Consider the following 15,152-nt stretch of genomic DNA (forward strand, 5'->3'; position numbering starts at 1 on the left):
GAAGCAAAAAACTCAAACACTTAAAGTAACTTAAAAAAGTACAACAAACACAGTCCAAAGTAAGTAATGGGAAGGACATAATAAGTATCAGAGCAGAAATAAACAATATAGAGTCTAAATATATATATATATATATATATATATATATATATATATATATATATATACACAAAAGATCAATGAAACCACAAGCTGGTTCTTTGAATAAAAGACAAAATTTTTACCAGATTATTTAAGAAAAAAGACAGAGAACCCAGATGTATAGAATCAGAAATGTAAGAGGAGAAGTAATAATTGACACCAAGGAAATATGGATTGTAAGAACATATTGTAAACAACTATATGCCAGCAAATTGGACAATCTGGGAGAAATGGATAAATTTCTAGAAACATGCAGTCTTCCAAAACTGAACAGGAAAAACTAGAGAATCTGAATAGACAGATTACAACCAGTGAAACTGAAGCAGTTATAAAAGAAAATCTGCCAATAAAAAAAAGTCTTGGATGGTATGATTTCACAGGTGAATTTTACCAAATATTCAAAGAAGAATTAACACCTACCCTCAAATTATTCCAGAAATTCAAGAGGAGGGAAGACTGACTTTCAAGCTCATTTTATGAGGCCAGCATTACCCTGATTGCAAAACCACATAAAGACACTACAAAATAGAAAATTATAAGCCAGTATTCCTGATAAACATAGATGCTAAATCCTCACAAGATATTAGCAAACTGGGTCCAGCAATACATCAAAAAGATCATACACCATGATCAAGTGGGATTTATTTTAGGGACTCAAGCTTGGTATAATATCCACAAATCAATAAACATGATCTACCACATAAACAAAATAAAAGAAAAAAACCACATGATCATATCAATATATGCAGAAAAAGCATTTGATAAAATTTATTTATGATAAAAACCCTCAGCAAAGTGGGAGTAGAGGGAGCATGCCTCAATGTAATGAAGGCCATATCTGACAAATAGACAGATAACATCATACTCAATGGGCAAAAATTAAAAGTGTTTCTCTTAAGATCAAAAACAAAACACTCTTATTCAACAATGTACTGAAAGACTTAGCCACAGCAATCAGAAAAAAAGAAGAAATAAAAGGCATTCAAATTAGAAAGGAAGGAGTAAAACTCATTTGCAAATGACATGATACTGTATATAGAGAACCCTAAGAATTCCACCAAAAAACTAGTAGACTTAATAAATGAATTTAATAAAGTAGCAGGATACAAAATAAATATTCAAAAATCAATTGCATTTTTAATGCCAATATGAACTATCAGAAAGGGAATCTATGAAAACAATCCCATTAACAACTGCTTCAAAGAAAATAAAATATCTAGGAATAAATTTAATGAAGAATGTAAATGAACTATACTAAGAAAATTATAAGGCACTGAAGAAAAACATTGATGCCGCCGATACACGTAAGTGGAAGCATATACCATACTCATGGATACGAAGAATTAACATTATTAAAATGTCCATTTTACCCAAAGCAATCTATCAATTCAACACAATTCCTGTCAAGATACCAATGTCATATTTTACAGAACTACAACAAATATTCCAAAAATTTATATGGAACCACAAAAGCCCCTGAATAATCACAGCAATGTTGAAAAAGGACAAAGTTAGAGGAATCATACTACCTGATCTCAAATGATACTACAAGTCTTTAGTAATCAAAACGGCATAGTACTAGCATAAAAACAGACATATAGATCAATGGAACAAAATAGAGAGCCCAGAAATAAATCCACACCTTTAGAGTCAATTAATATTTGACAAAGGGACCAAAAGCATACAATGTGGTAAGTATAGTCTATTCAACCAATGGTGCTGGAAATATTGGACAGATATGTGCAGAAGAATGAAACTAGTCCACCTTCTTACACCACACACAAGAATAAACTCAAAATGGACTAAAGACTTAAATGTTAGACTCAAAATCATAAAAATCCTAGAAGAAAAATAGGTAGTGAAATCTCAGACATTTCTTGTAGCAATATTTTATCTGAATATCTCCTTGGGCAAAGGAAACAAAAGAAAAAATAAACAAATGAAACTACATGAAACCTTCAACAAAATGAAAAGATAACCCACTGAATGGGAGAACATATTCACCAATGATTTATTTGATAAGGGGTTAATATCCAAAATTTGTAAAACTCAACACCAAAAAACCCCCCATTCAATTAAAAAATGGGCAAAGGACCCAGATAGACACTTCTTCAAGGAGGACATACAGATAGTAATAGACATATGAAAGGACATTCAACGCTACTTATCATCAGAGAAATATAAATTAAAACCACAATAAAATGTCACCTCACACCTATCAAAATGGCTGTCATCAATAACTCAACAAACAATAAGTGTTGGCAAGGATGTGGAGAAAAGGGAACCCTCATGCACTGTTGGTGGGAATGCAGATTGGTGCAGCCACTGCGGATAGCAGTATGGAGTTATCTCAAAAAATTTAAAAAGTAACTGGCTTATGACCCAGCCATTTCACTTCTGGGAATATATCTGAAGAAATCTAAAACACTAATTTAAAGCATATATGCATCCCTATGTTCAATGCACCATTATTTACAATAGCAAGACTTGAAAGCAGCTCAAGTGTCCATCAGTAGATGCATGGATAAAAAAAAAATTGTGGTATATTTACACAATGGGGATGGACCTGAAGGGTATTATGCTAAGTAAAATAAGTCAGACAGAGAAAGACAAGTGCCATATGATTTCACCCATATGTGAAATCTAATAAACAAAATAAACTAACAAATAAAAGTAGAAATAGATTCACAGAGAACAGGCTGACAACTGTAAGAGGGGAGGGGTATTGCAGGGTTGGGTGAAAAGATGAAGGGATTAAGAAAAAAAAATTCCTCATAGACATAGATAACTGGTTGGTGATTTCCAGAGGGAAAGGGGGAGTATAGGGAGGAAAAAGAGGGTATGGGGGGTATAAATGGTGATGGAAGGAGATTTGTCCTAGGGAGGTGAACACACAATACAATATACAGATGATGTATTATGGAATTGTACACTTAAAACCTACATAATGTTCTTAACCAATGTCACCCTGATAAATTCAATACAAATATGAATGGGTGGCAAGTTTTTAAATCGAGTCGTTTTCTAGTGCTCTCCACTTAGAAAATGAAAGCTTTGCTTACCTAGGTGCTCTTAGCAGAATCTGGGATGCCTTCTTGATACCTGTCCTTTTCCATGTACCCTGTTGCTCCCTGACTCTGTCAAAACAATCACTAAGGACTATTGATTCTACCTTTAAAATCAAGCTTATATCCATTCATTTCTCTCCATCTGCTTACTTCCTCTTTAGTTGATCACTATCTAGATTTGCATAGGTGACATCTATTGTACCCTTCTTTCTTCTCCCAAATCATCCTTTTTCCCTTCTAAATGACATTACATCCACAGTGATCTTAAAACCAAATAGATCATGTCACTAGCCTGATGCCTTTATGATTTCTTATTACCTTCAAATTAAATAAATCTCTGTAAGCCAAGCTGACTTCATGCAATTCTCTCCTCATACTCTCGCTTCAGAAAATATTTACTGAATATTTTCAGGTTACTGATTTCTGTGTTTTTCTGGTGTACCTTGTGATTCTCTACTTCCAAGCCTTGATATCTGTGCTCCCGACCAGAAATACTTCACTCCTCTGACTCACCAAGCCAAGTATCACCTATCCTTCAATTGCATTTCCAGGCACTCTTAGTGTGAACATGGATGTGATTCTAACTGCACCTAGACTTCTAAATTTGCCATGCAAAGGAAGCTCCACTAATGACATTGGTGGTCCATGTGCCAGAAAGAATCTCAGAGCACTGCTTTATTCATCTCATCCCAATCTAGACCTGAAATTGAAGTTCAATAAAGATACTGAGCTCTGCATTTACGGAACACACTATTTTCTACAGAATTATTAAAGTGCAATACCAGAACATCATATCCATGATAAACCTTGTTTACTTGGAAATTGTTGAGATTTCACTCAAATTACAATCTCAACAACAAAAAAAATCCTTTTATTGTGCTTTTATTTATCTGGTGCTTTATATTTATTTCTTCTTGTCCTCATAGAATTCTTGGAAGTTTTTAGTGATATTATTCTAGGGAAGGAGAAACTGAGACTCAGAAAACTTAATGTGCTCAAGATCTCACAGTTTTTTGAGTTGAGTTGAATTTAAACTCAGGTTTGTCTGACTCAAAGCTGTTCCCTTTCTACCTCTTGTGGGCCAATAGCAATGAACGGTTGTTCTCCATCATCTAAAGCAGTGGTTCTCAACCTTCTTAATGCTGTGACACTTTAATATAGTTCCTTATTAGTTCCTCATGTTGTGGTGACCCTCAACCATAAAATTATTTTTGTTGCTACTTCATAACTGTAATTTTGCTACTGTTATGAATTGTAATGTAAATATCTGATATGCAGGATGTATTTCCATTGTTACAAATTGAACATAATTAAAGCATAGTGATTAATCACAAAAACAATATGTAATTATATATGTGTTTTCCTATGGTCTTAGGCAACCCCTGTGAAAGGGTCATTCGACCCCCAAAGAGGTCGCGACCCACAGGTTGAGAACCACTGATCTAAAGGGTAATTTGGGCTCTGCCCTGAGACTGTTATGAACACTAAGATCTCTGAGTAGCATCAAGGTTTTTTGTGGAGCCAAAGGTTGAGGGTGTAGAATAAATTGTTTCTGAAATACATAACCCCATTGTATAAGGAGGACTCTGTATCTAATTCTGGCTAAGGACCATAAACAGAGTTTGCCTATGCAAGCTGTTGGGGGCATGCCTAGTTAGCACAGAAACTCTGGCACTGAACTAGTTCATGGACAGTAGAGTATTGGGGTTAGTGGGCTACTTCTTTTTCCCTCTGGGTTTAAAAATCTGTCATCTCAAAATCCATGGGAAGTTGGACCAGAGGCTTTGATCTGAATTTGAAGAGACACCACTTGAAAAATAAGCATGGGTCTGTGAAATCCAGATGTACACCTTTCCAGATGTATAAATATTTTCTTCTTTCAAGTTTACTGCAACTACAAACTCCTAAGTCAAGAGTGACTAGGTGATTCATGCTGAAGTAGCTGTCAGTGGCCTCAGTAACCATAGATATTTAAATGAGAATTTTTTATTGTTCTCTCTTACCCCTCCCACTTCCCTCCCACAGTCAATCCCCACCCTGTTATCCGTGTCCAAGGGTCATTTATACTAGTTCTTTGATAGGATATTTCCCCTTCTTTCCCCCCTTTTTTCCCCTCCTCCCTCCCCCCTGGGCACTGTCAGTCTGTTTCTTGTTTCCATGCCTTTGGTTCTATTTTGCTTGTTTGTTTGTTTTGTTCATTATGTTCCTATATCAGGTGAGATCATACGGTATTTGTCTTAGCCGCCTGGCTTATTTCACTAAGCATAATAGTCTAAAGGTAGGAGTTCCTTCTAAATGAGAATTTTAAAAGGCCACATTTTTTAACCTAAAATGATCTTGTTCTTTTCCTGAATTCTGTGGAGGAAGGACTAGCAGGGACAACAAGATGTACACCTTGACTTCTTCATTCTGTCCAACTACACTTCTTCCCTCAAACATTTTCCTGGATCTTTCAATCACTTGCATCACCCTAACAAAGATGTCATTTTTCACTGAATGCTATTTTGTTATTTTTGTCAAAAAGTAAGCTCGAACTCAGGAGTGTGAAAAAATTGATCTGGTTGCTCATGAGATATATTTGAAATAAGCAGTTTGACTGACTTCTTCACTCCTTTATATTAGCATTGCTACTTTTAGATAAACTATTCCTGAAATGATTAGTGTAGGAGGATGGGTTTAGTCTTGTATATTCTCCTTTAAAGCAGTCGGAGTTAGAGATCCCAGAAGGATCAGTTTTCTTACTTGTACTGAAAATGTCACTCTAACAGTTACCTGTCTGCACAGTCAAGTTTTGAGAAATCTTTTGAATTTACCGCATTCACACCAGTCCCCATCATGGTGCTGAAAATGACTAATGCAGCTTGGAGACTGGGAGGCTGTGATAGCTGATTATCTTTTCCAATCGTGCACTCCCACTCACACACACTCACATACACACATGCTGAGCTGACATGAATCCTTAAGGGTTTAAAATATCCTATGTGCTAAATAGGATGTGGAGGCATGTGGGGTGCCTAAGCACATAGTGATAGTGAAGAGTGCTGGTTTCATTACTGTCGGCTCTGTTAAAATATTGGTCTGGTTGTTTGACTAAATAGATTGATTTTTTTTAAACCAAATGGACCACTGTAATATATGACTTAATTTTGTATTTAAAATAATCTCTGACATTACAATTTTCAAAAGCCTTATTTAATTTTATCTTTTTATCATCTCTGAGAAAAGCGAAGTGCAGCATTTCCTTTTATAAATCAAAGGAAACAGTTTTAGAGAGATGATGAGTTACTCAAAATCAGGCATAAGGTCAAAGGATCCCTCTCTTTTAAGGATCCTAAGTAGTCACTGTAAGTCACTATAGGATCGCTAGAACTGAATCATGTAAATGAACTTCATTTCCTTTCTTGATAAATGCTATACTGATGTCAAAAGGTACTGTCATAAACACAGCCATATCCTGTTCAGAGAAAAACATATGACAATGTGTCCTGTGATGTCATTCAGGGAATGATGGAGACGTATGTGGGCTGAATATAGCAATTAAGTGAAGTGGGAGCTGATTAAATCCAAAAGGGAGTTTAGTTGATTGTCATTAACTTTCAGTGAGGTCTCTAAGAATTTTCCATAAGCTCTATTTTTGGTTCTGTCCAATTCAACAATTTCTCAGTTGCCTGGAAGACGTCTAGGTACTTGCTTACTAAATTTGCAGATGACACAAAGCTAGTAAAGAAGTGAAGATTAGTAATTCAATGGATGACAGAATCAAGTTTTAAAAATGTGTTACTTAGGATGATGGGCTGACATTTATTAAGGATAAATTCCTGCATTTAATTAGGAAAAAAAATTGTGATGAGTGGAACTGAATAGAGGTTGCTAAAAATAGGAAAAAAATTAAAGTTTTAATTGACCATAAGCATGATGCAACTACTGAAAAAGTCAACAGAATCCTTGTTAGCATTGAGAGAGAGAGAGAGAGAGAGAGAGAGAGAGAGAGAGAGAGAGAGAGAGAGAGAGAGAAGGCTAATCAAAGTGACATGTCTATCATGTCTATCCATCTTGAGTATTGTATTTGATTCTGGACACCATATATTAAGAAAGATACTGACAAATTGTGGCTTGTTTAATGGACAGAGGGGCTTTTATAGTGAAAAATCAGGTAATCAAGCAATGTGAGAAAACTGGGCTGGTTCATCTATAAGGTCACAATAGCAATCTATATTGAGCACTTACCATGTATATTAATTACTTAATCCTTAGAGCAACATGATGAATTATTTATTGTCATTACTGGCATAGAAATCAAGGACACATAGCTAAGCTATCTGGATTCAACTCCAGAACCTACTTTCTTAACCCTGTACCACATTATTTTTCCAAATATATATCAAAAGTTTGAAGAGTTACTATGTGGATAGAAAATTAAACTTATTCTGTGGAACATAGTTCTCAAGAGATGGGCAGACTCAGTTTATATTTCAAAGTAGGACTTTTTCTAGGTACTGGCAGATGCTAGTACATGTAGTTTTTGATACAGTGTTAGACTAGATGACCTTAAGGTAACATTCAATTGTAGGATTCTAACTGGGATACGATTTGATATAATAAGATAATTACAAACAGGAAAATTCTTAAAATAAGAAGTAAATTAAGTTAACTAGTGGTAATTTATATGGTGTTCTCTTGAATACAAGTTTAGAGTGCCCTCCTGCACATCTTATTTTGCTGAGAATAAGTCCTTAGTAAACCTCCTTTCAGACTCTGCCAGAATTATATAAACTTTTATTTATTTACCTTTACTTTATCTAGAATAAGCCCTGGCTGGTTTGGCTCAGTGGATTGAGCGTCGGCCTGCGAGCTAAGTGTCGCTGGTTCGATCTTCCAGTCAGGGCACATCAGAGAAGGAAGACTCTGATTCCAAAAAACCTCCGCTGCCTTGCGGCATACCTCTTCAGGGGAAAGGCTAAGGGAGTAAACCCCGACAGAAAATCTGGAGCCGGAGTCCCTAAGGCGGTTTGACGTTGTAGTCAACACCGGCAACTCCTGCGGCGCACCTGAAGCCAAGCTGTATTGACTCCGTCTTTCCCTTGGATCCCTCAGCTGCGAAGAGAGGGGGGGTCTGCTGCATGGGCAACAGCAGACCCTCCATATCACCCTGCCCAGGCTCTGTAGCTTCATCTTCACTGGAGAGGACACTCCAGCGTCATTGCAAGATGTCGATTCAACACGGGAGGAGACAGATACCGTGTCACTCCCGAGTTGGACTGCACAGCCATTCTCGGCGGTGCAGATAGACTCTTAAGCTACACCATCGTCTCTCGAGACGGACCGCTGCCGACTATCTAGAATATACTCAATAACATCTTATATGTAGACCCTCATCCAAGGTGGTTCTGTAAGGGTGACTTCTAATAACTTTTTGGTGTGTTGCAGTCAATGCTGGCATCGGTTTCAGACACTGAAAGGCTCAGATCTGTCAAATACTAGTTGTGATAATTGGAGCATTTCACTTTCTTTTTTCTGCCTCAATTGTTACATTTTAAAACAAGGATCATAATATCACCTTTATAAGATGCTTCTAATAAATGCAATAATGTGTGTAACAGCTCCTCCCATGCTATGCAAATTCTCAATAGATATTTAGGTTTTGAGTGAAATAGTTATGTGTAATGAAGAATTTGCTTGGCCTTGTCTCTGGTCACTAGGATGTAAATTCTAAGCCCTTTGAATTTCCTGAGTGATTTGAGTGTCTTTCTTATTTGCAGTGAGCCTCTCAAACCCCACCTGTTGCTAAAGAGATGGCTCAGAATGGGGGCTGGCCAGCCAGGAAGACCAATCATGTGATGAGAGGATTGGGGCTTGGAGCCACAAGATATTGGCCCAACTTTTGGGGTAGGAAAAGATGCTGGAAATTAAGTTCAACCACCTAGCCAGTGATTTGATCAGTTCTGCTAATGTAGTAAAAAGCTCAATAAAAACTCTGAAGCTCCGATGAGTTACCCTGGTTGGCAATACTTCGCAAATTGTCACACAGTGATGTGTCTGTTAGGCACTGCATCCCTGAGGATGAAGGAAGTTTTACTTTTGAAACCTTTTCAGACCTTGTCCTAGGTGTCTCTCCCTTTGGCTCATTTTGATTTGTATTCTTTTCCTTTCATAAAGATGTATCTAAATATTGTGCTTTCCTGAGTTCTGTGAGTCATTCTGGCAAAATATGAAATTTAGGGGAGTCTCTGGGGACCTCCAAATTTATAGCCAGCTTATCAGAAGTGACAGCCATTCTGGGACCTCTAAACTTGTGGCTGATGTCAAAGTGAGCACAGTCTTGTGGAGAACTTAACCAGTGAGGTTTGGACTAATTCTGGGTAAGTTGCTTAAGCACTGCATATGAAAAATTTAGATTTATATAAAAGATAAATTGGTATTAATATTTGACTTTGAAATTCTCCTAGAATACATCAAATAATGTTTGATAATAGAAATTTACATTTTTAGCAAATCTTCAGAAACATCTTCATTGTGTAGTGTGAAGAAAAGAACCATATGTTCTTTCTACCTAATATGTTTCAGGTAGAAATATAGGTAAGACTTTGCCAGGTTATCTTATAAAATTATAATAACAATGTTTTATTCCTTGTTTACATATAAAAAAATCTGAGCACCAGAGAAATCAATAACTTGCCACAGTTCACACAGTTAGTTATGACAGTTTGAATTTGAGCTCTTTGAGAATTGGAAATATATTTCACATAATTCAGTGTAGTACAGGGCCTGGCACATAGGAAGTATTCAATACATGTTTTTGCTTAACTTCCTCAGTTAACTAAGACAAGGGCAGTGTTTGATCTTGTTAATCAATCATGGATTTTATATTTGTTTCCTAAAACTCTACTTATTGAGCTTATCACTGTTAATTTCATGGTTTATTTACAACCCCAGACATTTTATGAGGGTTTGGAAGTATTAATTTTGCTTGCCATGGTATCATAATGCCCATTATGGTGCATGGAACAAAGAGGGTCCTTGATAAATATTTTTTGAATAGAGACCTAGTGTTAAAAGAAGTTTCTCATTCATAGCAGTTTTTTTTTTTCTATAGTTTGAAAGTAAGTAAATTAGATTTGTTGGTTATAAGACTACACAAACCCACATTTCTTTACATTATTTTAAATACACAACATAAGTATTTTTGAAAGTAGAAAAGAATAAATTTTGTAGTATTTTTCATAAAATAAGCAGAAGTACATTAAAAAAACAAACAAACTATATTAACATCTTGGAACAAATAAAGGAAAAAGTTTGTAAATTTAAAATATAGTCAAAGATATCTCACTGTGACAGCTAATCATTATTGTCATCATGTCTGATTTTTCTACCAGAACATAGAAAAAGAGAACTTTTTATATTTGTACTTCATTTTCTTCTGTTTGGTTTTTTTCTTATGACCAAAGTCTGCATAGGAAAAAAATTCCAAGACAATTTACTATTTAATGCATGATTTCTCTTTGGTTGCATATACAAGATTTCTGGCAAACAATAAAAAAAAAAAAAAAGAGAGAGCGAAAGAGAGGAATATCATCTAGATACCTCTATTTAAACAGAAATTACCTTTTCTGAGGGTTATCTATGCCAGCTATGAGGTATTATTGAATGTGGCCTCATTGAAAGACTTAGTAAGAATATAATGACCGGTTTGCTTTAAAATACACTAAAGAAAGATGGCAGGGAGGGTGTTATGAGAAGTGACATTCTGTAATTATCTCTTCCTAACAAAAGAAAAACAGTTCTCAGAAATTAAGAAATACAGCTAGAGTCTATTTTTTATTATAACTCCATCTTAATTGCAAAAGTGGATCAATTAGAAAAAAAAAAGACTACACTGGCAAAACACTTCTTCTTAAGGCTGTATCCCTTAATTCTCTAGTCATCAAATCAATATATATAAGCAGACCATAAACCTATTTTTACCTTCTGAGATGAGATAGACCAACTCCACCAGCAGTGCTGCCATGAAGCAACCAAATCCATTGGACAGAGTCAAAAAATTCATAAAGTTTCCTCTGATGGTACTTGGAACAAATCTGTATGATATTATAGAAACTGAGAGACAAAGAAAAGGTCAGAATTTAGAACGTTTTCTCTATCGTACTTTCATAGATACTATTCAAATTAACATTGATTGTATCTCAAAGAAAGTTTACTGATACAGTTAACATTTTGATTGGACTTTGTTAAAACGACTACAGTAAGATATATAATCTTAAAATTTATAGATGTCTAAAAAATAAAATATAGCAAAATATATCTTGTACAATTACAAGAAAATTTTGATCAGTTAGTGGTTGGGTGTCCCAATATACTCCTAAACCATAAAAAAGAAAGAAAAATATTGCCATTTGTTACAACCTGCATGGATCTTGAGAGTATGATGTTAAGTAAAATAAGTGAGATGGAGAAAGACAAATATATATGATTTCACTTATACGTAGAATCAGTAAAACAAATAATTCATAGATACAGAGAACAGAATGGGGAAAGCTATCAGAGGGTAGGTGGAATTGGTGCAGGGTATTACGTCGTACAAATTTTCAGTTATAAAATAAATAACTAATGGGGACGTAATGTACACCACAATGACTATAGTCAGCAATTTTGTAGTGCATGTTTGAAAGTTGCCAAGACAGTATGTCTTAAAAGTTCTCATCATACATGCACAAAAAAACCCTCACCAAAATTCATAATTTTGTATGGTGACCTATGGTAACTAGACTTATTGTGATGATTATTTGTAGTGAATACAAATATATAATTATTAGGTCATACATCTGGAACTAATATAATGTTATATGTCAATTATACCTCAATAAAAAAAGAAAAAATTAATTAAAAATACTTTTTTGATATCAGAAGTAGATGAAAATAAGTATGTGTACATATCATATTAATATAACTATTAAAACATGCATGACAAGCTAGGCACATATGCTAAAATATTTACAATATTTATTATAATGTGATATCTGGGATGTGCTTCAACATTACACAGCAATGAGAAATTGGGTATACAAATAAGGGTAGAAATAAAACAAGTTCGGCCATGAGTCAAAAATTGTTGAAGCTGGAACATGGGTATACTGGAGTAGCAAAAAATTAAAAGAAAACACATTGAATAACAAGAAGAGTTTTAACTTAAGAGTAGTTGAACTATTGGATCTTTAATGTTTCTTCTCCTTGCTCTTTTGTACTTAGCACATTTTTCTACAATGAGAGATCACAAATAAACATTAAAGCTCATTTTAAAAAGTGGTGATAGAAAACTGATACACTGTGAACATGAAACCTTCAGTTTCCTTCTTTATAAGAAGAAAGAGATCTTATCTCCTCACTACTTCACCCCAGGAAATATATTTGTCCAGCTCTTTTAAACTAACTTACTAATACATAATGTAAATGTATTCATGTTCCTCCTGCATTTATTCAATATTTTTGTTTTGCTTTCTGCACGTCCTCCACATGTTTTTATTTGTCATCCAATACATTTTGAAAGGTGTCCTATCCATGCCCTAGGAAATGTGCTGAGCACTGGGTTGGGGGGTGGGAAAAGGTACAGGAACATCTCTCCTGGATTTTACACTCTGCGAGGGCAGAATGCAAAAACATGCAAAACATAGAGCAGTGCTAACCAGGCACTTAATACCACAAACACTTATTGGAGGTGAAGATAATGATGGTGATAAATACAACATTGTGGAGACGAGCTTCAGATATTGGCGGCCAGGCGCTGTGGGTACCCCAACTTTCTTGCTCAGTGCAAATCACCAGCAGGAGCCTGGGGCCAAGCTGCAAGTATTTTCAGGAAGATTCAAAGGGAAGCATGAGGGAAACGCTGGAGAGGCACTGGAAGAAAGGATTCAGTTATAAAAAGGATTTGGCTTATGAACTTTCCTCGCTTTAAATATGAGGAGACAAACAATGGGCAGGAAGACTAAGTTGGCTGATTTCTTTCATGGAGAAAAATCAGAACGTATGAGCCCATTATTACTCTGCTAGTTAATTATTAATCCTACGCTTTTCTCTTGCTAGAAGTTCTGGTGTTGTATATAATTCATGAACACACTTTGCCAGCCTCTGCCTGCTGGTTAATCTCTCTTTGGTGTCATTTTAGTCCTTTTGAAAGCCTCCTGTTCCCTTTTATAGGACTTAGCTTTTAAAGTCCTGGGCTCTTCGTATTCAGGCACCTTCTTGCATGTTCTGATCTTTTTCGACTTTAGTGATCATCAACTTGATTTTTTGCACTTCACGATACTCTTTTTGGCACATTATGCTATAGATATATATAATCAACAAGTCTGCCACTACTCTAAAATTCTTATTTCACTATGAAGACACAGTAAAAATTACTCAGTGTGTATGTAAAATCTAGTTTTCTTGCCAATGAGAGCTGAAATTTGCCTCCAGGTGGAGGCTGGTTAGTGTTTGCAAAGATGTCTCATCACAATTTATATAGAATCTACAAATTATGGGGCCATAACCACCTTCCTGAAGTACCTGGTACTGGGGAGTCATTGCTAGAAATTACTTTTACTCCAATTGTACTGAAACAGTGAAAATGCATTTATTGTGTCTAATAAGAAGGATTTTGACCAAGTACCACAGTCCAGAAAATGGAACTCTATCCAATTACCACTTTCAAACATCATTTCTTTTTCATGTCTAAAAAGCTTCAGATCTGAATCTCAGATTATCTGATTATATGACCTAATATGTATCTTCTGTGCTATCATCTTCCAATTTTTAAGCCATTTTCCTCCATTAATCAGTTAACAACTTCTTTCTCATCATCACACCCTCTAGCATTACTCCTGCCTTAATTCTTGGCAGTGTTAACATACAGAGAGATCATTCTTTCAACCTTCGATTCTGCCAAATCTTGGTTTCTTATTCCTTGACCTCCTATCCAATCTCCTGTCCTCCACTCTACTTTAGCCAGTCGTACCAGTGGTCACATTCTGAACCTTGTACCCTAGACCAGGAGTTGGTGCACTATGTATGGTCAGGCAAGATCCATTTTGACACTTTTTTTTAAAAAGTATATTTTATTGATTATGTTGTTACAGTAGTCCCAATTTTTTTCCCTTTGCTCCCCTCTGCCCAGTAACCCCCTTCTCTCCAGCAATCCCACCCCTCTTAGTTCATGTCTATGGGTCATGCATATAAGTTCTTTGGCTTCATCCTTTCCTATATTATTCTTAACTTCCCCTTATCTATTTTGTATCTACCAATTATGCTTCTTAATCCCTGCACCATTTCACCATTTCTCCCCTTCCTCTTCCTAGGTGATAACCCTCCAAATGATCCCTATACCTATGATTCTGTTCCTATTCTGGTTTTCTTAGTTGGATTTTGTTCTTATTTTTTAGATTCAGTTGTTGATAGTTCTGAGTTTGTTGTCATTTTAATGTTTATAGTTTGGACCTTTTTTTCTTAAATATGTCTCTTTAACATTTCATATAATAATGGCTTGGTGACGATGAACTCTTTTAGCTTTACCTTGTCTGGAAAGCACTTTATCTGCCCTTCCATTCTAAATGATAGCTTTTCTGGATAGAGTAATCTTGGATGAAGGTCCTTGTTTTTCATCACATTGAATACTTCTTGCCAGTCCCTTCTTGCCTGCAAAGTTTCTTTTGAGAAATCAACTGATTGTCTTATAGGTACCCCTTTGTAGGCAACTCTCTGCTTTTCTCTTGCTGCTTTTAAGATTCTCTCTTTATCTTTCACCTTTGGCATTTTAATCTTGATGTGTCTTGGTGTGGTTCTCTTTGGGTCTTGATTGTTTTGGACTCTCTATGCTTCTTGGACTTGTACGTCTATTTCCTTCACCAAATTTGGGAATTTTTCCTCCATTATTTTTTCACATAAGCTTTCAATTTCTTGCTCTTCCTCTTT

At 35.6% G+C, this 15,152-nt stretch overlaps 1 protein-coding gene across 1 annotated transcript in view; it reads right to left on the reverse strand.

The window, feature by feature from the left end:
• Positions 1 to 15,152, reverse strand: part of SLC15A5 (solute carrier family 15 member 5) — an 86,649-nt gene that overhangs the window by 22,189 nt on the left and 49,308 nt on the right. Inside the window, 1 exon segment of the mRNA XM_090275112.1 lies at positions 11,172 to 11,303. Coding sequence (XP_090131238.1) covers positions 11,172 to 11,303 — 132 coding nt within the window.

This window comes from Furipterus horrens, unplaced genomic scaffold (assembly GCF_987537825.1).
Source record: "Furipterus horrens unplaced genomic scaffold, mFurHor1.1.pri manual_scaffold_4, whole genome shotgun sequence".
Lineage (NCBI taxonomy): Eukaryota > Metazoa > Chordata > Mammalia > Chiroptera > Furipteridae > Furipterus > Furipterus horrens.